The following is a 21338-nucleotide window of genomic DNA, read 5'->3' on the forward strand; positions in this document are numbered from 1 at the left end:
GAAGACCACAAATCCCTTTTGGACATCACTCCAGAATTTCAAAGTCGCGCAATCAAATGATATATTCAACTTGTGTTTCCTTTGATAAGCTTATGCTCTCATCTATTTTTGTATGTGTGGTATATCGTGAATATGTCTTTGCAAACACTCTCCGCCTAGACTGCATCTTCCTGTGTAAATCCTTCCCTCAAAACATCTTAGTTGGGCTCTAATGTGCATGATACGTGATACAATCAACTTCCTTTTCTATTAAGTACGGGCCAATGATCTGAGATAACAATACTAGACATGACCCGTAGTGAGAAAGTGAAATTTAATTGGACAAAACTTCAGCCACAGTTTTGTGCCATACAATCCAGCCTTGTCACTAGTGCTATTTTCCCAGTGTCCGTCCATCTATCCAGACGCGACATTCCAAAAATTATCAACCTACAATAATAAATTCAAGCATATCCACAAAACAATCATCGAGCAATAAGATGGCGTCCTCAGCATCTCGAATTGTTCATCAAGAATATATTGCTCGCATACGATATTCCAATGCCTTACCACCACCTCCAAATCCTCCCAAGCTCCTCGACATCCCAAATACTGGCCTTGCCAGTGGTCAATATACTACACCTGGATTTGCTACAAGATTAGCGCGAGATCAACCATTGAATATCGAAGCCGATGCGGAACTTGGTATGCCATTAGACTTGGTAGGAATGCCTGGCATATTTGACGGAGACGAGAGCTGTAAGTTCGCATATTTCTCTGCAACTTGCGCAATCGCTCACTTTTAATTTCAATAGCTATACAAGCACCATTACACCCTCCACAACTTCATCCTCATGATCGTGCTCTTCTCAGACCATTGGCGACATTGGGCAAGCCTAAATTCTCCGATACGGGAGTCTCATTTTTGCGACGCACTGAATATATCTCTTCTGGCTTTACCTCGAAAGCGCGGATGGAAGGCACCACCTCAGCGAAAGGACTGGTTGACACACGAAAACCAAAACCTGTTCAAAGCTTACCAGCTGATCGCGAATCTCCTGCATACATCAGGGCACAGGTTGAGAAGGGCTTCGAAACCGCCGCTACCAATCTCAAGGATCGCACCCGAGTCCGCCATCCTACCAAGCGAAATGTCCAATTAGTCAATGCAGTTCCTCTTATACCAGATCTAGATGCTTTCCCAGATGCAGGCGGATATGTCCTATTGAAGTTTCTCACCAACCCCGTTCCTCCAAGCTCTACTTACGACGCTCGGGTTGAGAGCAGTGTTTTAAGACCCGCTGATCCCACCGAGGCAGAAATTGAAATGAAAGAAGCTGCTAGACAAGCTTATGAATTAGATCCCCATAATAACCCAGCTCCGGACGAAAAGATACAATACGAAATGTTCATGCCGGATACGGTTACTGATGCCAAGAATATCAAACGGAAATTCGACGTTCTGGATCCTGAACACGACGATAGGGACCTGTATTCACAATTTGATGAAGAAACAGGCAAGGGAGCGTTCAGACTGAAGAGACTCCGTGGCTATGAAACAGTTCAAACGAGCGGTGGGACAGATGATAAATATGATGAATATGTGGTGATAGCTATGCACGATGGGACCGATGGGTTACACCAAAAAGCCGCTCATTACTATCCTGTCGTTCAACGAAGTTCCATCAGACCACAGAGAACCAAGAATATTCAAAAGATGAGACACAATATTAGCGGCGAAGAAGAGGAAGTTTTGGATATGGTGGATCTGAGTATTGTTGATCCGAGTGCGGAGACAAAGCAGGTGATGGAAGGGTTTAAGACTTGGCCGTATGGAGAGAACCATGAGGATGACGCAGAGAGAGAGGCAGCCGAAGTTGAGGAGGCCCTCTCCGAAGCAGATGCCGAAGGCGAGGACGATGATCTAAATTCGCCTGTAAGACCTAGTTTGGGTGGAAAGACAATTGCGTCTAGGGTGCAGAGTGACGAGGATGATGACGATGAAAATGAGAGTTTACATTCTGAGGATTAGGAAATGTTAATTTGGGCGAGGACCGGAATAGGTATAAGACTGGGAAGGAGAATAGAGAGATGAAAACAAAGAAAGGAGCGAGAGATAATGGGAAATGCATATATGTGCACATTAAACGAATATTTATCGAGCAATAGGTAATTAATCACACAGGTCTACTTCGATTTCGCATAGCAAGGGGCGGCGTTCTTTGAGGGTGATTGTAGTTATACAGCAGAGGAGAAAGATATGAATAAAATGATACCTACACATGTCTTAAGTCAAGACATCGTGGACAATCTGATGAGAACGTGAAAGTGAGCATCAAAATGAGAGCCAAAGTAACCACCACTCTACGGCGACGTATACATGTAAGTATGATATTCATGATATGTAATTAACTAACTCTATGCACCTATCCTATCCTACCCTACCCTGTCCTGTTCCATAAGACCAGCCTATTCCCAACTGAACCCCAATAAACCAAGGAAAAGAAAACGCCTTTGCTAATACGATGCTATGCTTGCGTGTCTGTATGTATGTATGCGTGTATGCTATGCTTCTAAATCCGAATGGCTGCAACGAGAAACTCGTCGCTAAATTACATTCTTGTCTATATTCCCGCCAAGCGACTCTACCCCTATCTTATTTGACCGGTGAGAAAAGGAAAAGAGGTGAAGGATCCATGAATGTTCGTACTTTGAGCTTAAGACGATTGAGTGAAGACTTAGATTTTCCAATTATTTCTCTCGTTTCCAATGATTAGTCTTATCTTCTATTGCTCCATTTACAATTCCACATTCGAGTCTGTACACTTAAACCACCAATTCCTCTTCAAACATGTTTCCTTATGTTTTGGCGTCGCGCTAGGCGTTGGTTTTACATCAGGTGAAGGATCAACGCAGACGAAACCAAACCAGTTTTTAGAGGTGCACGTTTGGGTTGTAGTCGATGGGGTTGAGGTTGTGGGCGAGGGGAGAGGTGGTGCGGAAGTTATGGAATGGGGTGTATCTTTTGTGCTTGAGACAGAGATGGATGTGGAAGTGGAGGTGGGATCTTTGCAACCAAACCAGCCAGGATGCTCACAAGTTGTTGTTGCTGTTGTACTCGTAGTAGAAGAGGTGGAAGTGGGTGTATGTGGCACTGAAGTACTGCTGCTTTTAGTCGTAGTTTTCTCATCTTTACAGCCAAACCAGCCAGGGGTTTTGCAAGTTGAGGTCGAAGTTGATGTGGTAGTGACTGGTACGCTAGTCGTAGGCTTGGAGGTAGTAGATGCATCTTCGTCTAAGCAACCCCACCAGCCAGGCGTTTTACAGGTAGAGGTACGACTCCGAGTGTTCGTGGTCGACGTCGATGGCGCTGACGTGGCAGTGCTACTGCTGTTGCCTTCTATCTCTTTCCAAAGTGGACAGTCTACACATTCCGGTGTAAATTTGCAAACTGGTACCGTGTCGTAGACTTTGATGATTTGCTCAATTACAGTTATGATCTTGTGCGACCAGATATGTACTCCCCACCCGTGATCGGCCACAACGTCATAAACACACTCCATACCGCTATGGCATGAGCTTTCTAATGCGTATCCAGCATATGAACAAGAAGCGGTAGCGCCATTACATGTTCCCAAATAAATTGGGTCGGCAGTATGTCCAAAATGATAAGCCCCAGTAAACTCACGCTTTTGTGGTGTACTTGGATTGTGACCTGGTGGCGCTGGTAGTCCTAAACGACTTACGGGCAGAGCATCCGGAACGGCCTCAAATGTGACAACAGGAATACCATATGTCAACCCTAACATGGAACTGACCGATCCACCAAGAGAGTGGCCTGACATCCACACATTTGCGTTAGGATAAAGAGCTGTGACATTGGAGTAGAGGTGTCGAGCCGCGGTGTAGTATCGGTTTTCAGACCTTAAACTTTTCTTGAGGCACGATACATTGCAAGTGTAAGTTCCAGTAGCACAATCGCAGACTTGTCGGTAGAAAGAAGCACCTTGTTGGCCACAACAACAACTGAAGAACAAATTGTCGTTCTCCTTATCGTTTGTAGTTGTCCCATCTCCATCGTACACCGCAAGACTCGTTCCTTTTAATCCTATGACGATTGTCGAGTTCGACTCATCCATATAGATATAACCTCGTAGCCCGTCGGCATCCCAGCCAAATCCATAGTCATCGGTTCGATTAAACCCCCCATTGACGTCCTTCCAGTCCCCTGTTTCTGGTTTATCCACATAGGCGTTCGCTGCCATTTGTGCCAGTGTTATGATTGTATCCTTGTCTGTAATATCCGGTCCAGGGATTTCGTCAACAGTCCAAGCCGACGGTGATAACGCCCATACATCTCCGCTCTCTCTTGATGCCGCCACCATTGGATCAACCACTGAAGGTCTCCTGTCTTTTAATCGTTCTATCTTCACTGGGCTCTTCTTCATAACCAATGGCCTTGTCACCTCTTGTAATGGCCCCTTTCCATCTTCGGATTCCAGCCATACTGTTGACTTGGACTTGGTATCTAGGATATCGAGCTGTTTATGTAGTTGAGGGTATTCGTACGTTCCATGATGGAAGACGTGGCGAAGGGACTGTTATTTTCTATTAGCATTATTTAAAATGTGGCGGTGAAAGGATATATTTACAAATACATGATTGCCAGCGGAATCCTGTCCAGGACCTGATCCTGGAATCAAAGGTGGTAATACGGGCAATATTGGTTGCTGCTGTTGTTGTTGCTGAGTTGAGTCCGATGCACTTATCGGTGTCGATAAGGCCAGGAAAGATAGTAGTAATTGAGCTGTAACCCTGCCGGCAGAAGAACAAGATGTAGATGAGTGAGACCTCATCTTGAAGAAAGCACTTATGAATGAGGAAAACAAAAGAAATGAATCTACTTTGACACTTTGTTGTGTATGATTAACAATATAGTAGGTATGTTTTGCTGAACATACTCGAGTATTGAGATGAGAGATGATGGATGATAGATGATAGATGACGATAGTTTAATGTCAAAGAGGCGTCACAAGCACACAAGCATTAGGCGGAGCATTATACTCTGTGCAGGACATCGAAATGAAGAAATCCCATTGGATCTCTGACTGATCCTTGTGCATCTCTTATATTTCACAGCCTCGAGACAAGCTTCTAGGTTTGGTCGATGTTGGGAAAGATTGCCGTACCTGACAGGAGAAGGAGATTCATATGATCAAATATACTATCAGTCATACTCAGTTATACGCCAAAATTGAAGGCTGTATCCAAGTCAATCTGGATCGATTAGGAAAGCCGACCCCTTCGTCATACCTCTCTCAATTTACCAAAATACACGCCGGCCGGAAGACAAAACCACGTTCAACTCAATACATCAAAAGTCGAAGACCAACTGGCAAAAGCTGGCGTCTACGAGTGAGTCGTCCATAGCTAATTAAAGTAACCAGCTTATAAGTCCTCGTTGACTTATCTAATATAAACACACGTAGCTTCAAGCTAATCACGGAAACTACTTCGACCAGGTACTCAGACTACATCGAGTACTGCTATCTTCTATTTCCTTTTCTTTCCTTATTGAGTGCCTTCTACCTACTGTTTGGTTCATCAAAATCAATTTATGCTTATGAAATGTAACTTGACTATCTTCCTTTTACATTTATCGAACTCTTCGATTTTTCCACACTCTTTTACACAACGATCCCCGGTTGTTGCTCGAGCAAAGTAGAGTTTCAGGCGTCATCGTATTCATGCGACTTTAGTTCATCACTTCATAAATAGGTATTAAATGTTTATCTTCTCAACTTTCTCTCATTGCCTTCAAAATGCAGTCATTTACTGACAAGATGCATTTCACTTTACCAGATTTCATGTCGTCCCCAGGGAAAAAGAGTGATAGCCAACGGCCCCGTCCATTGCAGCTTTCTAAGTCATTTTCAAATCAAGAACCACCTTCCAGTCCGGATCGTCTATCCCGTCCGCTTAGAGCAAACACCATACAGAACGGCACTGTTCCGTCGATACTGATGTCGGACACAGCAAAGTTGGGAGAAAACAGGCGACCTGGGACACAATCAAATATATTTGAGAAAACCTCCGAGGATGAAGGAGAGGGCGGGGAAACGACTGAGGCGTCTGGAAAGTTACCCGTGGACTTCGATGAACTTCCTATAGAGCTTGTGAGCTTAGCAGATAGGTCAGTTAAATCTTTAGCTCAAAGCAACTAACACGCCTGATTAACATTCGCTGTAGCTTTATTGATTCTCTATCTGCAAAGATTCATCCCAACCCTCCTTCAGTCGACAAATTATCGGGGCTTTTCCAAGACTTCTATGCCGTTGCTGCTAATCACATCAACACTCACATCTCCGCCTTATCCTCCCGACAGCATCGCGCAAGCTCTCCTGCCCCACCAGCTTCATCGTTATCCGCAACTGCGAGCAAGATCAGAGCGAAAGCTACCTCCATGAATAAGGAACGTCCCAAAGTAATAGAAAGAAAATCATCTGAACAACAGATGTTAACTAGCGAAGAAATCAACGAGCGGAAACGTGCTAGGAAAGCGCTTGAACATAAACGTGTTGCATTAGAAGAAGCAATGGAGAGGAGAGTTTGTGAAGGCATATATGATAGGATATGGCGACACAGGAGTTCACAAGATGAAGCTCAGGACGAGAAACTCCGATCGAAAACTGCCGCTTTGTCAGTGGTTGGGATAGGGTTAGTAGATTTAGGAGTTGATTTGGGCATAGAATCGAGTGAAAAGCCAGATGCAGCTGAAAAGCGAGAACTAGAGGTCCGAGAGTGGCTAGAAGGAGCCAGAGCAGAGTTGATTGCAATGAACGACGAAAGATATCCTCTTGGGAAACTTAACCACTTAAAGGCAGCCCATAAAGGTATTGTTGATACTTTATCACACTTTCATCCATCTTCATCGGCGGATGAGATTATGCCCATGCTCATCTTTACTCTTATCACGTCTCGACCAGAAGGGATGAATGTTATAAGCAATCTTTACTTTATACAGCGATTTAGATGCGAAACGAAGATTGATGGGGAAGCTGCTTATTGCTTAACAAACTTAGAAGCTGCGATTTCTTTCCTTGAAACTGTAGATCTTGCAAGTTTGAGGGAAGACGAAATTCCATCAGGGCCAATCAAAATCAGTAGTCGACCAAGCACACCGAAAACAGATAAACCTGACTCTTTGACAGTTGGTATCACACCTACAGGTCTCTCAGCTCCAACAACTGTTTCGGCAACCCCAAGTGCTTCTGTGTCTAAACCTACGAACTCACCCGTATCCACACTTCGGCCTACGATTCAAACAGCGGACCGAAGGCTTAGTGATTTATTCCAGCCACCTGCGGCTTTCGGGGCAGCTGGAGATGCAATATTTGATACCGCTGATCAGGGTTTCAAGAGTATTGGGAACAGTTTGGAAGGTAGCTATAAATTCCTGCTTGGAAAGCTAAAAGAGCGCGACTCCAAAGGCCAAGCTTCAGAAATCGCTATACCAAAAACGCTGGATGATGCCCGAAAGCTTATCAGTACACCTCCACCAGAAGATGACGGATCTGTAAGTGGTGGAAGCACTCCTCAAAGCCCAACTGTTAAGGAACATAAGGATGGGTCTAGTGCAGAGACGAAGCCCGAGGGACGTAGCCGAAGTGATTCAGCTCAAAGAATTGACGATAGAGTTCTCAGCTTCATTGGTGGTCGCAAAATGACTAGAGAAAGAAGCGCGGATAGTAATCGAAGTGGTGGTAGCTCTAGCAAAAGGGTTGCATTTGCTCAAGAAGAAAATGGAGAGAAAGGGACGCCCTCTCCACAGGCTCCTGCTGGCAATCCAGCCATTGTTGAATCGATGCGAAATCTCGGCAACTCACTCAACCCAATGAACAGGATTGCTGGGATGGGTATGATGCGTAGTTTTGGACGTGTAACAACCCCAACAACGCCCACCCCGACTAGATCAACCGTACCGGATGGAGGGACTGCTGATTTGACTACTGTATGTATCATGGACCCTGTATAATTTATCCTTACTGACTTTGATAGACATTCCCCGATTTAGCAACGTCTCTGCCACCCAAAGAGACACCCAAAATCGCGCCACCGAACAAACGATTCATGGAACTTCAAAATCCAGGGGATCTCAAAATTAGTGAAGTAATGGAGTTATTGAGAGATTATAGAAGATTAGCAGGAGCTTTAAAGGATCTTGGGGCTGTTTAGGTGGTATCACCATAATTTTCTTTGATTATTTCGTCGTCTACATATCCTCGGATACCACGTTCCTTAATTTTTTCTTTGTCTTATTTTTCATTCTATGGGCTGTCATTAGGCCATTGGGAATATGTTAGAATGGTGTTCATTGGGGCGTGGATATGGGAAACATAGAATTGGATGGGTGTATGGCATGGGATTTGAATTGGGAGCCTCTGACGAGTGGGGAATGTCTGAATCTAAAACTCGACGTGAAAGTGAATTAAACCCGACCTGAAGAAACATATCGATACACGTGGGTTTCAATTTGAAATTCAATGGATCGAGAGGGGATGGGCTATATCGTTACATCTTTCAGAGGAAGTAAGAGTTAGACACACGGTATTGGTTTAAAGGATTTGGAGAGGTTCAATTTGTTTGACATGATGGATGTAGTAGACAACAGAAGATTGGGAGATATCAGGGAAGGTGAGTACTCGAGTACACTCTCTGTGATAAAGTAGAAATTGTGAGATTGAAAATGAGAAGAATTTCAAAATCATCTGTTTGTAATTATTGTGATGCGTCGATGTGATTTAAGCATTAGGATTGGATAGTGAGATGGATTTTATTGGGAATCGGAATGCTTGTTTTTCTGGTTGTTGTATGGCTATTTTGTGTTTTGTGGTAAGATTTATTTGGGCTTCTGATAAGAACGGAAAAGGGGTTGGCTAGCTAGCGAGAATCGAGATGGGCTTTTATGTTTGGGCGTTTGTACTAGTTGGGTATATACATAGTTGTATAAGTACCTGCGGCGTATCTCAGATGTTTTATTATTTATAATGACGTTGTATCTTCGAGTTGGATAGCATATAGCCACTTCTCTTGATATGGTACGTAGGTATATATACGCGTGTCAGTATTAAAATCAATGTTATTTGTAGTGAGTATAAATATAAACGTAAACTTTTACATATCTATATATAAACATTAATGAGGATGCGAAAGGGGAGGGTTTCAAGGTGTTTTGTTTGTGTTTATTGAGATGTGTGTTTCTGGGTGGGTAAGTTGAATGGGTAGGTGTGTAGAGAAGTAGTAGTTGAAGTGATTCGAATAAAACAAATATGAATTTAGGTATATTTATGAGAGAGAGATTTGGAGATTCAGGGGTGTAGTTGTATGATGATAGATTTGCTTGAGAGGAAGGGAAGTTGAGAGATGGAGAGATATTGTGGGATTGTGAGGAGATATGGTTATAGTTAGGATTAAGGTTATATTGATATTCAAAAAGTATTAAATATTCAGAATCAGAATTTAGATACTTGAATAATAAGTATACTTTTTGTCTTGTGCGTAGTTACTCTATTTAGTCTTTTTAGTCTCCTCACTTTCTACTATTTATTTATTCCCTACTATTCACTTCCTAAAACTTCTCAAAATCATAATTCAGAAATACAAACTATATACATACACACACATATACATACAAACTCCAAACCTAAAACAATCTTCCCCCTCCCCAATTTCTCCCAGCGCTTACAAGTCACAACACACAAATCAGAACTCCCCTCCCCCCTCCCCCGAATCTAATCTTCGACAATAAAAAAATAGATTTCGAAGTACATATACGTGCAACATGTGTATGGATACTCAATCATAAAAATCGAACCATTGGTTATCAAGGTACATTATCGAGATAATCGTTGCAGAACAGTGGAGAGAAGAACAGAGATTTATTAAATTCATAGGCCGATATTATTATTTCCATGGTACGAAGTGAATTAATGGATTGTGGTGATGTACATCACACCTATATATATTCTCCATTAACAATATCAAAAGAGTCTCCTTTCCTCCAAATTTACTTTTGCTGGAGTGGCATTTATTTCCTCGTCTTGTGCCTTCCAAATGACTGTGCAATCAGTATTAACAATTCATTCATTCATTTATTCGTCCACCCATTCCTCTCTGGACAATCTGACTAGCCCACCTTTCCTCTCTCCGTCGCAAAATGGTATCATCAAATAATCGAACACAAAAAATGATATACAAAAAATCTACACTCAAAATGAACAAACAACGGCACACCTCTCAAGCCCCTAGATCCCAATGGACATTAAAGCGCATCACCCCTCCTCGCATCCTCACTCGTTAATCCCCTCACCCCATCTCGGTCCCTTCCATATCCCGGATGCCCCAAAACCGGAGCCACGTTTTGGTTCTGGAAATTTTGCATATTCTGCAGCTCGATTTGATTGCGCTCATTCATCACCTCCTCTTCTTTCTTCCTCCTTGCTCTCTCCCTCTCTCGAGCCTTCAGTTTTTCAGCCATGCTGCCTCCTCCTTGACCGAAACTGCTCTGGCCGAAGCTTCCCTTTCGATCCATAGGCCACTGATCAATATTCGGACTCCTCCCATTTGCATCTGTAGATGCTGTGGCCGGACTACTGTATGGTGAGGAATAAGGAGACAGATACACTTTCTCGACCATAGGAGTTATGGGACTATCTTCAATCGGCGTCATGACAGCCGGCCCATGGAAATTCCCACCATGAGGTTGTTGTTGGCCCCAATAATTCGGCTGTAGAGGTTTTTGGGAATTGGGACTATCAAAAAATCCTCCCGATCCGGATGTCATATTAGAGACTGCACTATCTACTTCATTGACAGGAATATGGCCGCCTAGTCCATCGACGTCGTGTGCGTTTTTCCAGGCTGCATAGCCTGTATCGAGTTGATGTTGACGAAGAATGCGACGGCGGCGACGGCGGCCGTTAAAGACGATGCAAAAACCGGCAATAAAGAGGGCGAAGACAATTATTCCTACTGCGACTCCGATTCGTGCATTGAGAGAGAGGCCGGAATAGGTTTGACCGGGTACGGCGGTGGGAGTGGGAGATGTCATATTGAGTCGAGTTGTGGAAAATGGCGAGCCTTGGAAGGATAAAGTTGAGCCTGGTGCGGGCTGTTGATCACAGGCTCCATAGAGAAGAGTGTAGAAGTTGTTCAGGTAGTATGTTGCTGTGGAGATCTCCAGACAGTTCTGACATTCGGCGATTTGATTCGTAGCGATGTCTGAACAATAGCCATATTCAGTTTGGGCATCTGTCGTTAGATTTCCGTATTCGATGGCACTCTTCATTGGACCACACGATAGAGACGTTATACATGGCGTATCTTCCACATCTGTATTATTTGGGAAGCCGAAGAGACACCAACTCATGGCGTATCTCAAATTATCTATGTACCGGCTACGTTAGTCATACTTCAACACATACATTCGAGGAGAGAACAACGAACATAAACCCCATTCCAAATCCGTCTCGTTCGTTGAAGGATCAACAAAAGTACTCGACAATTGACATCCCACACAACCCGAGTATGTTGTTCCAACTAAGCTTGTATAGTCCGTATTCTGACACACGATATCATCCTCTCCTGAGGTTCCTCCTAAAACATTGCCGCATTTCGATGCACATGGTGAATCCGATAGAGCTTTCAATGCACTCGTGGATTGTGTGAGGGATGTGATGAGGAAGAGGCTCGGAGCCAATATTGAAGACCGCATTTTGCAGATATGTTATTATTATGTATTGGAGAGTAACGGGAAAGAGGGATTCGTGGCAGGTGGCGTGTAAATTATTGAACCTTCGTCATTCGAAGCAATCCCTTATCGTTCTCTATCTCATCAAGGATCTTTCTTGTGTATCGTAAGGTGGAGTAATAATAAATAATAGTCTGATATTTGATCTCGACCAGCAAGATCTTTCTCATCCAAATATTACTGTGATATAGGTATTGAAGGTTGATTGATCCTCTATTGAACCGTCATGAAGATATTGATAAAAAAGAAGTATTCGTCCAACGACATTCAACCGACTCATAGACTTCATGAATAAGTTCGTGTTGCGGGAATTTGACATTCTTGTATGACTTGAAAAATTGAGGTGATAGTGGATTATGTGTGTGATAAGAAATGCAGTTGTGCTTCTACTAATTGAGAAAGGTTCTCCGCATCCAGCATCACATCCACTTCCTTCCCGGTGCATCGATCACACAAGAGTCTGGCGGTTGAATAGAAGGCCAAGGTAAGGTACAAGGCACCCATGCAGACATGGTTACTGACCATATGTATGAACATGGGTATATCTTCATCTTATCATCATGATTGGAGAGCTTCGACCTTTTTTCATCATTTCCATTCTTTCCCATCACTCAATCAAGTCGTCACATTTGATGATTGGTTGAATGAAGAAAAACAATTGGTCGTATGCAGAAAAGAAGAAGCTGGGGTCCAAAGAAATTGACAAGGGAGTTCTTTTCTTGTTTGATCAAATCAGTATTTGCCGTATTCCTGATGTTCCTGATGTTCCTCAATTTGTGGCGGAATATGCAGACCGCCGTTGACCCATTGTTGTGATCATGGAATCAATTGGATGATTTGGGCGATTTGGATCTTCTCCTTGTTTTCCTTTTTCTTAAGAAAGAGGCATAGCCAACGGTAAAAAGACGGTTGAATTTGACAATACCTCTATTGGGGTCCGAGATTCCGAATTGAAGCATGGCTGTGTATTTATTGATAGATTGATGGATTAATGGATTGTTGTAGTAAGCACGTACAGTCTACCTACCTACCTACCTACCTACCTACCTATCTACCTATGTTTAGTCAGATGTTCGAAACACCAACATTTGGTGATATACTTGAGAGTGGCTTGCTGTATGTTATTTGCTTCCACTTTTCCAACCCACGGTGTTTGAGAAGAGTAATCGATTCGATGCTCTCATCGCCACCTACCCTTTTGGAAATGTTGTCACATATTCAATAATTCAGCTCGGGGGGAAAGAACTCCAGACCATTTTTTCTCTCAATATCGACATTTACATTATACCCACCTTGGTATGATCCACATGATCTACGTGATTCAATTTGATCCAATCGATCTTCTTGTTGCCCAATATTCGCTTATTTCGCTTCTACTTGTTCTTCAAACTTTATTTGTTTTAATTGGCTCGAGATTAGTTTCCGGTGCGGGCCGGTTGAAGTATTGTCTAAAGGTTGGTGTTGTGGATAAGATAAGATGAATCAGCAGAAGGGAAGGAGACAGGGAAAGGGAAAGGCAAGGGAAAGGCAAGGGGAAAGCAAGGGAAAAGCAAAGGGAAAGGAAAGTCCACCAGTCGGCCCCCAATTTCACTCCGCTTTGAACTTTATTCCTCATCAGCCCAATCCAGCTCAGCTTACCTGTTGCATGTTGGAATGAATTTATTGCGCCCCCCGTGATCGATCTATCAGTTCCCATTCCCACTGCAAAATATTCCAACAATATCTTTTTCGACCCCATAGGACATACTAGCACAACAGCATAACAGTTCAGGGTTCGTATCAAGTTGAGATTCACTTTGTTATTGGTATCATGGAACGGATACAAGCCACGCAACTGTTGTGAGTATCAACCTACGTGCCCGAGGTCGTAAGTCATCAAAATCGTCAGATCTTTCCACTCATCCGATTCAAATAATCCGAGGTACAATGTCACCTCGTCCATCAAGCATACTGCGTGCTCCAATGGCGCTTATTTTCTCAATGTGAGGTGACACTGAAGCCAAATTCTTCGCCCCGTAAGACTCAGCACACCCGAACCGCATTGCTTTCCTAAAGCCTCTGTCCGTTCTGAGAAACCACATACTTCCCCTTCGCAAATCTTGTTTCATGCTACGGCGCTACAACCAAACTCCTGGGTTTTCACCTGGGATTGTACAGCACAGTACAGACAATTGACCCCACTACCAGAACTCAATTCATCCAGTCGCATCAACCACATTGATCTAATGCAACATCAATCTTTCACCCCCAGATCGGCAGTTACTTGTTCCTTAAACTCCGTAGTTCTTTGGGCATGCACTCCAAGGATCTACACCAAATCGTCATTGGTATTTCGGCAATGTTCTCAAGCCTGCAGTTACGTGGGCACATGATCTAAGCGCCGTTTGTTCTGCACTCATAGTCACAGCTAGGAGTAGTCCATTTTACGTGTTGTGTGCTTCTATTGTTCATGATTAAGTAAACATTGTGAATCGACACCTTTGACAATGTCTTTCAGGAGTTAACCGCTTGGTGATGAGGCTTTTGTGCTTGAGAAACTTTATCATAGTATTTGCATGCTAGACAGCCAAAGGCATGTTAGCTTGAAAAGGGTGATAATTGCGGACTTCATTGCTCAATACATGGTTCTCGTTTCCGCTTATTGCTTTTAAGCTCTGCATGGCGGTATTTACCACACCTTCCAATCAACTCTTTCCATCTTGAAGTGTATATGCTCATTACCTACTGCTTAGCCAGTAAAGACTGTAGTTGGTCCGGGTATGGTGTAATTATTTATGGTTTGGTAAATATTGATCAGAATCCCCGGATCGGTTGCCGAATATGCTCCTGGAAATGATACTCCAGTGGGGTTCTTTGAGCCAGAACCAGTTACACGTAGCTGAAAACAAGACAGGTAGAGTTGAGCGCCTCCTACCGAACTTGCTACATGCAAAGCGATGACTTCTGCGCGTAGCAAGTAGTCACCAGGTGCTAGTGTTGATGGAATGATGAAAGAACGTTTTCCACAGTTGGCGTTTAGGGTTTGCTGCATATGTGTGTTAGCCTCATACTTTGGATGGGTACTTCCAAGCTAGGAAGAAGCCGAGGGATTTGACTTGGGTTAGAGAAAGAGGGAAAACATGCCGAGCCCCACCACTGACGAGACACATCGTATCCCTCTTGGTCTACTTTAAACCACGAACCAGCGCCAGTATCGTTCGCCGCATTCAAGACCTTGGACATGTACAGAATGACTGGTCCATAATGAGCGCCTCCAATGGCTTCATTGGCACATGATCGATCTCCTGGTTGTTGATGCATTTCTACGGTTACATTCCCCCCAGCTTGTCGTACGTCAGGTTAAGCAAGGTCTTCACGATTTGAATTGACATACCTGCCACTGGACACACTCCGGATACTCCAACTGTGCCTCCGACATTGCATCTGTTCGTATAGTCAGTCGGTAGAAATATCTTTAAAACGCTACAAAGAACGGTAAAAAATACATACCGCAAATCAGTCGATGTTAGGTCGGTGACAGGACTATTAGTAGGAGGCAAGCGAACACAGCTCCCGACTTGATCAACACTATTTATCCAAAGTTCCTGGAAAGTTGCATGGCTTCTGACTGTTGCCACAATACTTAGCAAGACGAATGTGATATCTGAACTTCTCATGACGATTGTTATATCAATTGCGCAACCTTGGTTCAAAGCAAAGTTCTCAAAATATATGAAGTTTCACACGTGGGAATTACCATTTTAATACTACATGCCAAGAACTACTTCTTCATTCCACGATTCCATAAAACCGTTATTAACTTCAATATTAATTAAGTCAAGACTGCCAAGTCTGGAGTACATCAGTCAAATCCGGGGAAATGTGTGGTTGGTCTGCGAATTAGATCATAACTTCATATTTGCCTGAATTACCGAACGGCAGTTGCGGTCCGGACGCTTCTGCAGCTGGAAGAGTGTGTCATTATGAGATGATTAAGTTCACCGCAAGTGCTCATCTGACAGCATCATGTTCATTTAAGGGAAACATATTTCCTTCCAAATAAATGACAGGTTGAGCCAAGATCAGGAGCCAAGAACAGTGAATTCAATGTCCGGAGATAGGTCCAAGTTTTTCGCTCCAATCCATTTAACGAAATACTGGCAGTGATATTGCACAACGACATACATTGGAGGAATTATAGAGTGCAGAATAGATGGATTTTCCAGATTTAGCTTGCCAAGAATCATTCTCATCATCCTTTCGACGACTCATTCACGGATTCATCAAAAGCTTTAACCGAGTGCCAAGATTGACGAGGGGGTGTGCTCTCAATATCTAGTTCAATTCTGTGTCTAGTTTCCATTGGAACAAATGGCACGTTGACGCATCATATTTCGCTGAAGGGTCCCCAATATCCAGCCAAAACCCCCTTTGTTGCATATCTGAAATAGCTTCCGATAAGCCTTTTGGGGGTCTGGACCTAGTGTTACCACCCTCTATATCTTGATCCGACTTCTGGCTGAGATGAAGAGGATCATGCAGTCACAATACAGTAGTGTATTTAAGATTTTGGATAACTACTCGAGGATGTAGAACCTAAATTGATGAGCTGAACTTATTCTTCGGATCAGTATATGAAAATTCAGTTTGTGGCACTGTGATCTCATCTCTGCGTTGTCTAGATAACTTCGGAACATAGAGACTCGTTATGAAAGATTTCTAAAGTCTAGTCTGATGTAAATCTGTAAATTTCTAGAATGAGTAGGCGAGTTTGATGGCAGGATACCCCGGGTACCCGGGATATTGGCAGACGTGCAACGATACTTTTCACTGTAGATTCGATCAATTGGAGCTATCGAATCATAGAGAGGAGTGCACTGGAAGTTTTTTATTGTGTGGTTATGATTACAATTACAAGTATGAACATGAACATAATCAGTCTTCCCCCCCAAGTCCTCACTTTAACTCATTCTCGGGCATCTATCCATGCGGTACAGATAAGATAGTTAGTAGTATAGGATCTTAAGACCCCGAAGTAAATATATATACGCACAGGTATGCAGCAAAAGACTTATGAGAGGAGTAGGCGATTTTCGAGACATGCAAGATGACTGGGAATCGTGGGAGAAAGGAGCAGTGGCGTATAGGAAGAAATTTTGTGAGATGGCGAGTGTTGTGTGCTGCATGGTATGGTTCGGTGTTGTGTAGTATAGTACTGTATAATTTTATTGTATCATTGATATTGATATTAATATCGACATCAAGCAAATAACCATTTAAAGATACAATCAACACTGCAAGAAACAATAATCAAAGAGCTATACTATACGATATCAAAGGAACCGCTTAACTTTTGGATTCACTTATCTAATTTGTGATAAGTAATTGATAGAAGCTACAATCTGCTCGAGAAATTCTCCGCGAAAGCGCTGAAAGGGGGGAGGAGAGGGGGGACACATACTAGCTTATAGCTGGAGAACTTGGTACTGATATTACTTAGTATATGAATTGAAATTTTAATTGGATTTCGGTTTCGGTTTCGGGTTTAGATCATTGGTTTGAGAATATTATATATTGAATATTGGATATTGAATATTGTATACTCTGATTTTGAGTTATTTGTTGAAGCTTAGGGGGTTGAGTATTAGGTTAGGTTTGATGAGGTTAAAGGTGTTGTGGGGATTGCGTAAGTAGTAGATACTAGAAATGGAACAAACTCTCCGTTATATTTTCCTGATACTTTGGCCATATGAGTTGATTTGGTATAATTATGTATAGTTGATCTACCAAACAGATTCCGACATCCTAAACACCTATCGCCATCCCCATGCCTAGGTCTGAAGTAAGGAAACAGATACCAAGCCAGCTGATACCAATCCCGCTCTTCCTAGCTACCAGTAGCTACTTAAAAGCCCACACACGCCTAAGGAAATTATATATTAAGAAAATGTAGATAGTAATGACAAGATGAAAGACCGGGTATCATCTAATCATCGCATATCTCATCCAATGTCGACTCTTCAGAATTCTCCAGGCCATTGATCTTGATCCTGATTCTGATCCTGATCGCTAATAACCGACATCCTCTTCGGTGCTCTTTTCTTCTTTCTTTGCCTTCCCTTCTCCCTACCCCTCTCCCTCATATCTCCAATATCCCCCTCTACGAGTGGACTTTTCGTTCTCTCCTCTCCACCACTATCTATCCTTGTTTCAGTGTTCCGTGCGCTCGGAGAAAGAGAGGAAGCACTAATTCCGCTATTCTGCGTGCCATCAATAGCGGCTCTCGCGTAACTCATCGTTACGTCCGAATTCATACTTACATCCCTGTCTCTGTCTACACTCCTTAACATCCTCTTATCTTGAGCCTTTTCCCGATTATAAAAACTTGCACCCTCATTATTCTCCGACATCCGCGCCAAATTTTGTGTTGGCGGTGAAAAAGTTCTTGGGGGATCAGAAGTAGGAGTTTGTGTGTTGGACGAATGAGGATACGAGTACGGCGAGGAAGATTCCTCGTGAAGCATTATTGGCACCGTATCTTCTGTTCTCGAATATGAATTTGAATGAGGTATCGAAGGGGAATAGTAGGCGTGATGAGCCGGAAGAAGAATCGTATCGTGTTTATGCAAACTTTCATCGTCGCTTGGGTACTTTGAGAGATTGAATGGCGGTGTGGTATCTGCATTATTATGTTTTCTAGCCGGCGGGGGTGCAGCTAGAGTGATGGTTTCGGATCGCGTATATGGGTTTCCAAATGCACCTTCGTTGGGCGCCGTGATATTGAGAGCGCCATATCTCTCATCCAAAGGAGTATGGCGGTCGCGCCCACGTTTTAAGGAAATGTAATTACGCCACAGGGTGAAAATTATGAAAAGGGTAATGAGGAGAAGAATGCCAAGACCGACAGATACCCCAATGATTGTGTGCTTGGATAGACCTTTCCTGGATGCGGTGGTGCTGGGAACGGTGATATTGTAGCTTTGCCCAGGGGATGTTTCGGTTATGGCATATTGAGAGAAGACGGAGGCATTGAGACCAATGATAGTTCCGTCGGGGGGCTGTTGGTGACATCCTGCTTGGAGAGCTATCAGGACTAGGTTAATTAGTATTTGATGGTCATAATTTTGGGAACAGGACTCACAATTTGAGAGATAGGATTCGGTGTTGCCAGATTGAAGACAACTTTTACATGCGGAAGTGCCGCCACTCAGAATAGAATTGTAGTTTGCCGAGCAATATCCGTAAGCTGTTTCATTTTTGGTGATGAAGTTTCCATCTTCGATTGCTAGTTGGAATGGGCCACAAGCTTTAGAGGTAGAGCACGGTGTCGCTATCGTATCTGTAGCATTGACAAATCCATATAGGCATGATGCCAAAGTATAACGAACATTATCTACCGGGCGTTAGTACACAAGTGACTTTCAAAACGTCATGACAAAACCAAACTTACACATGAAGCAGTGTTGATCATTTTGATCATTACCAGCTGCAGTACTCAACTGCAAGCAAGAGAGACATGACTTCAATTTTTGGCCAGCTGTAGTGGTTATGAAATGTTCATTTTGGCAGACAATTTCACTTCCATCAATACTGTCCGAGCCCTGGCCATCACTACATAATGACATGCATGGTGAGTCCGGTGTAACCATTAACGCGAGCGCGATATTGTTGACAAGACTGAGTAGCCCAAACGATATCAGAAACATGGTCGGAGATATGATGGCCATGGGTGACGATTATGAAGCTGTCAAGTAAAGTTTCGAAATCATCAGTAGGATAAGTTCCAATTTTGAGCCTTGCGTTAGATTTTCTAGTACTATAGAGCTTGCGTGTTTGTCGCACAAGTCAACCAGACTCGGTAACGTAAAGATGTAAAACTTATCATGAAAGGCTCCGCTGATCAGACATTCATGAAACGAACATATTGTAAAGACTGCAGCACCTTGAAAGATAGAGATATTATCAAAATGATCCGAACAAGTCCTGTGGGTTTGTCGAGCGCGAGAATAGTCGCTTTGTAAGAGAATCCGTGATTCTTCACAGAAATCAATCGAGATTTGAGCTTTCTGTGTTACCTCTCATCCATACGACTGGCCATTTATGAGAGAGAAAGTACAAGGTACCGTGCCGCCGGTGCTCAAAATATGCTCCAACTCGTCTCCTTGGATGATGAGGGGCAAACTTACCTAGATATGTCTGTGGCAACCCAATAAAGTAATTTGTTTATGTCCTGCAGGAGTTTTCTAACAAGGATAAACGGATGAACCATTAGCTTTGTACTCCCACACTCTATCACCTGTGTAACAATAAACGGGGGTGTTCATCATGCGTCTTGTAGATGTCCAAGAACTAAAGCTTATCTATCTATGCTCCGAATAATGCTTGAGGCTTTGATTCGGAACCGTTGTTAGATTATTGCTAATTGGATAAAAACCTTGAAACGCGAATAGGCAAAATGGTCGATGATGAATGAAAGATAGGTATATAACCAATTGTTGGTGATGAACGTCCGGATATGCAGAAACCAACTGTTGGTGTATGGTAATCAAATCACTGCCTTGCCCATAGCCTACCATCGTTCAATTATCCATGCTTATGTGGTCATCCATCCGCCTCGTAAACTTGTACGCAGTACTACCTACATAACAGTAAAATGAATGTCTGTATTGTGTTCGGTCCCGTCAAGATGGTGGGTAACAGCAGTCCGAAATGGTGGCGTGGGTGGAAGAATTGTCATGGACAATAACCAGGTTATGTTTCCCCATTCCGACCCCAACCTTAAGCTACCCGAGTTCCTTGCATGTGTGGAATTGCGAAAGCTGAGCAAAGACTGAATAATCGACAGGGGATCGGAATGTGTTCAATCGTTTCCAACCAAGCTTTAAGCGCTTCAATATCGGAATCTGAGAAGGGTAAATAGACAGAGTAGCCTGCATGGGTAATCTCATATATAGAGAAGGATTAGCCGTGTACGCCCTTTCGGTTAGGTAATCCTGCCTGGGCATTTCTCCAGTCTCAAGTGTTTGCTAATCACTCATACCCTTTTCTCTCAATATCAAAGAAAGTTTTCCCTTTCAATGACGACGGCCACTTGACAAGTTACTTCATATCTTCCGAGTGTCCCTGATCACGGAGTAGATTCATGAATGCTAGATTAGCGTTTCCCCGCAATGTTTTAACTTTTAAGCACGCTCGTGTGTGCGTGCGTACCTAGCTTCTAGTACCAATAAATCCTAACATTTAGCTCAACACACAGCTCTAGAATATAATAACGTCCATTCTGAAGCACGGAAGGTCCAGGAAATTCCAATAAGAGAAACTCAATGAGAAGATCCAAGTCCTTAAGAAATTAAGGAAACCCCCTGTGTAGATTCAACCCCATCACGTGCTATTTATGCAGCAATGCCTAAGGATATATGTCAGTGATAGTGACAGGGGGTGAACATAGGAACACAAAATAACAGAGTTAAAGATATCAATTTGGTCAATGAAAGATTTAAAGATCCAAAGATCTAATAAGATTCAAAACCTCCACAGGTAACGGCTTTACCTCCAATTGGGTACATACATC

The 21338-nt window shown here is 43.0% G+C and overlaps 6 protein-coding genes across 6 annotated transcripts; 2 read left to right on the forward strand and 4 right to left on the reverse strand.

Moving 5' to 3' along the window:
* Positions 1–479: 479 nt before the first annotated feature.
* On the forward strand, positions 480–2011 carry Bfra_006802 (putative rna polymerase ii- paf1 protein; the record flags this gene model as incomplete). Its single annotated transcript, XM_037337173.1, has 2 exons — positions 480–738; positions 795–2011. The coding sequence occupies 2 exons, from the start codon at positions 480–482 to the stop codon at positions 2009–2011; spliced, it is 1476 nt and encodes a 491-aa protein (XP_037198539.1).
* Positions 2012–2777: 766 nt separating this feature from the next.
* Bfra_006803 (putative autophagy related lipase protein) lies at positions 2778–4835 on the reverse strand (the record flags this gene model as incomplete). Its single annotated transcript, XM_037337174.1, has 2 exons — positions 2778–4577; positions 4632–4835. The coding sequence occupies 2 exons, from the start codon at positions 4833–4835 to the stop codon at positions 2778–2780; spliced, it is 2004 nt and encodes a 667-aa protein (XP_037198540.1).
* Positions 4836–5801: 966 nt separating this feature from the next.
* Positions 5802–8214, forward strand: Bfra_006804 (putative vps9 domain protein; the record flags this gene model as incomplete). The annotated part of the gene is made up of 3 exons (XM_037337175.1): positions 5802–6172; positions 6229–7990; positions 8038–8214. 3 exons carry the CDS (start codon positions 5802–5804, stop codon positions 8212–8214), a joined length of 2310 nt encoding a protein of 769 aa, XP_037198541.1.
* Positions 8215–10300: 2086 nt separating this feature from the next.
* Positions 10301–11752, reverse strand: Bfra_006805 (putative lpxtg-domain-containing protein; the record flags this gene model as incomplete). The annotated part of the gene is made up of 2 exons (XM_037337176.1): positions 10301–11424; positions 11485–11752. 2 exons carry the CDS (start codon positions 11750–11752, stop codon positions 10301–10303), a joined length of 1392 nt encoding a protein of 463 aa, XP_037198542.1.
* A 2764-nt stretch (positions 11753–14516) lies between these two features.
* Positions 14517–15444, reverse strand: Bfra_006806 (putative glycoside hydrolase family 61 protein; the record flags this gene model as incomplete). Its single annotated transcript, XM_037337177.1, has 4 exons — positions 14517–14813; positions 14936–15111; positions 15162–15211; positions 15278–15444. The coding sequence occupies 4 exons, from the start codon at positions 15442–15444 to the stop codon at positions 14517–14519; spliced, it is 690 nt and encodes a 229-aa protein (XP_037198543.1).
* Positions 15445–17787: 2343 nt separating this feature from the next.
* Bfra_006807 (putative lpxtg-domain-containing protein) lies at positions 17788–19494 on the reverse strand (the record flags this gene model as incomplete). Its single annotated transcript, XM_037337178.1, has 3 exons — positions 17788–18860; positions 18909–19160; positions 19218–19494. The coding sequence occupies 3 exons, from the start codon at positions 19492–19494 to the stop codon at positions 17788–17790; spliced, it is 1602 nt and encodes a 533-aa protein (XP_037198544.1).
* Between the last annotated feature and the right edge of the window lie 1844 nt (positions 19495–21338).

Source organism: Botrytis fragariae (genome assembly GCF_013461495.1).
Source record: "Botrytis fragariae strain BVB16 chromosome Unknown tig00000000, whole genome shotgun sequence".
In the NCBI taxonomy this organism is placed as follows: Eukaryota; Fungi; Ascomycota; class Leotiomycetes; order Helotiales; family Sclerotiniaceae; genus Botrytis; species Botrytis fragariae.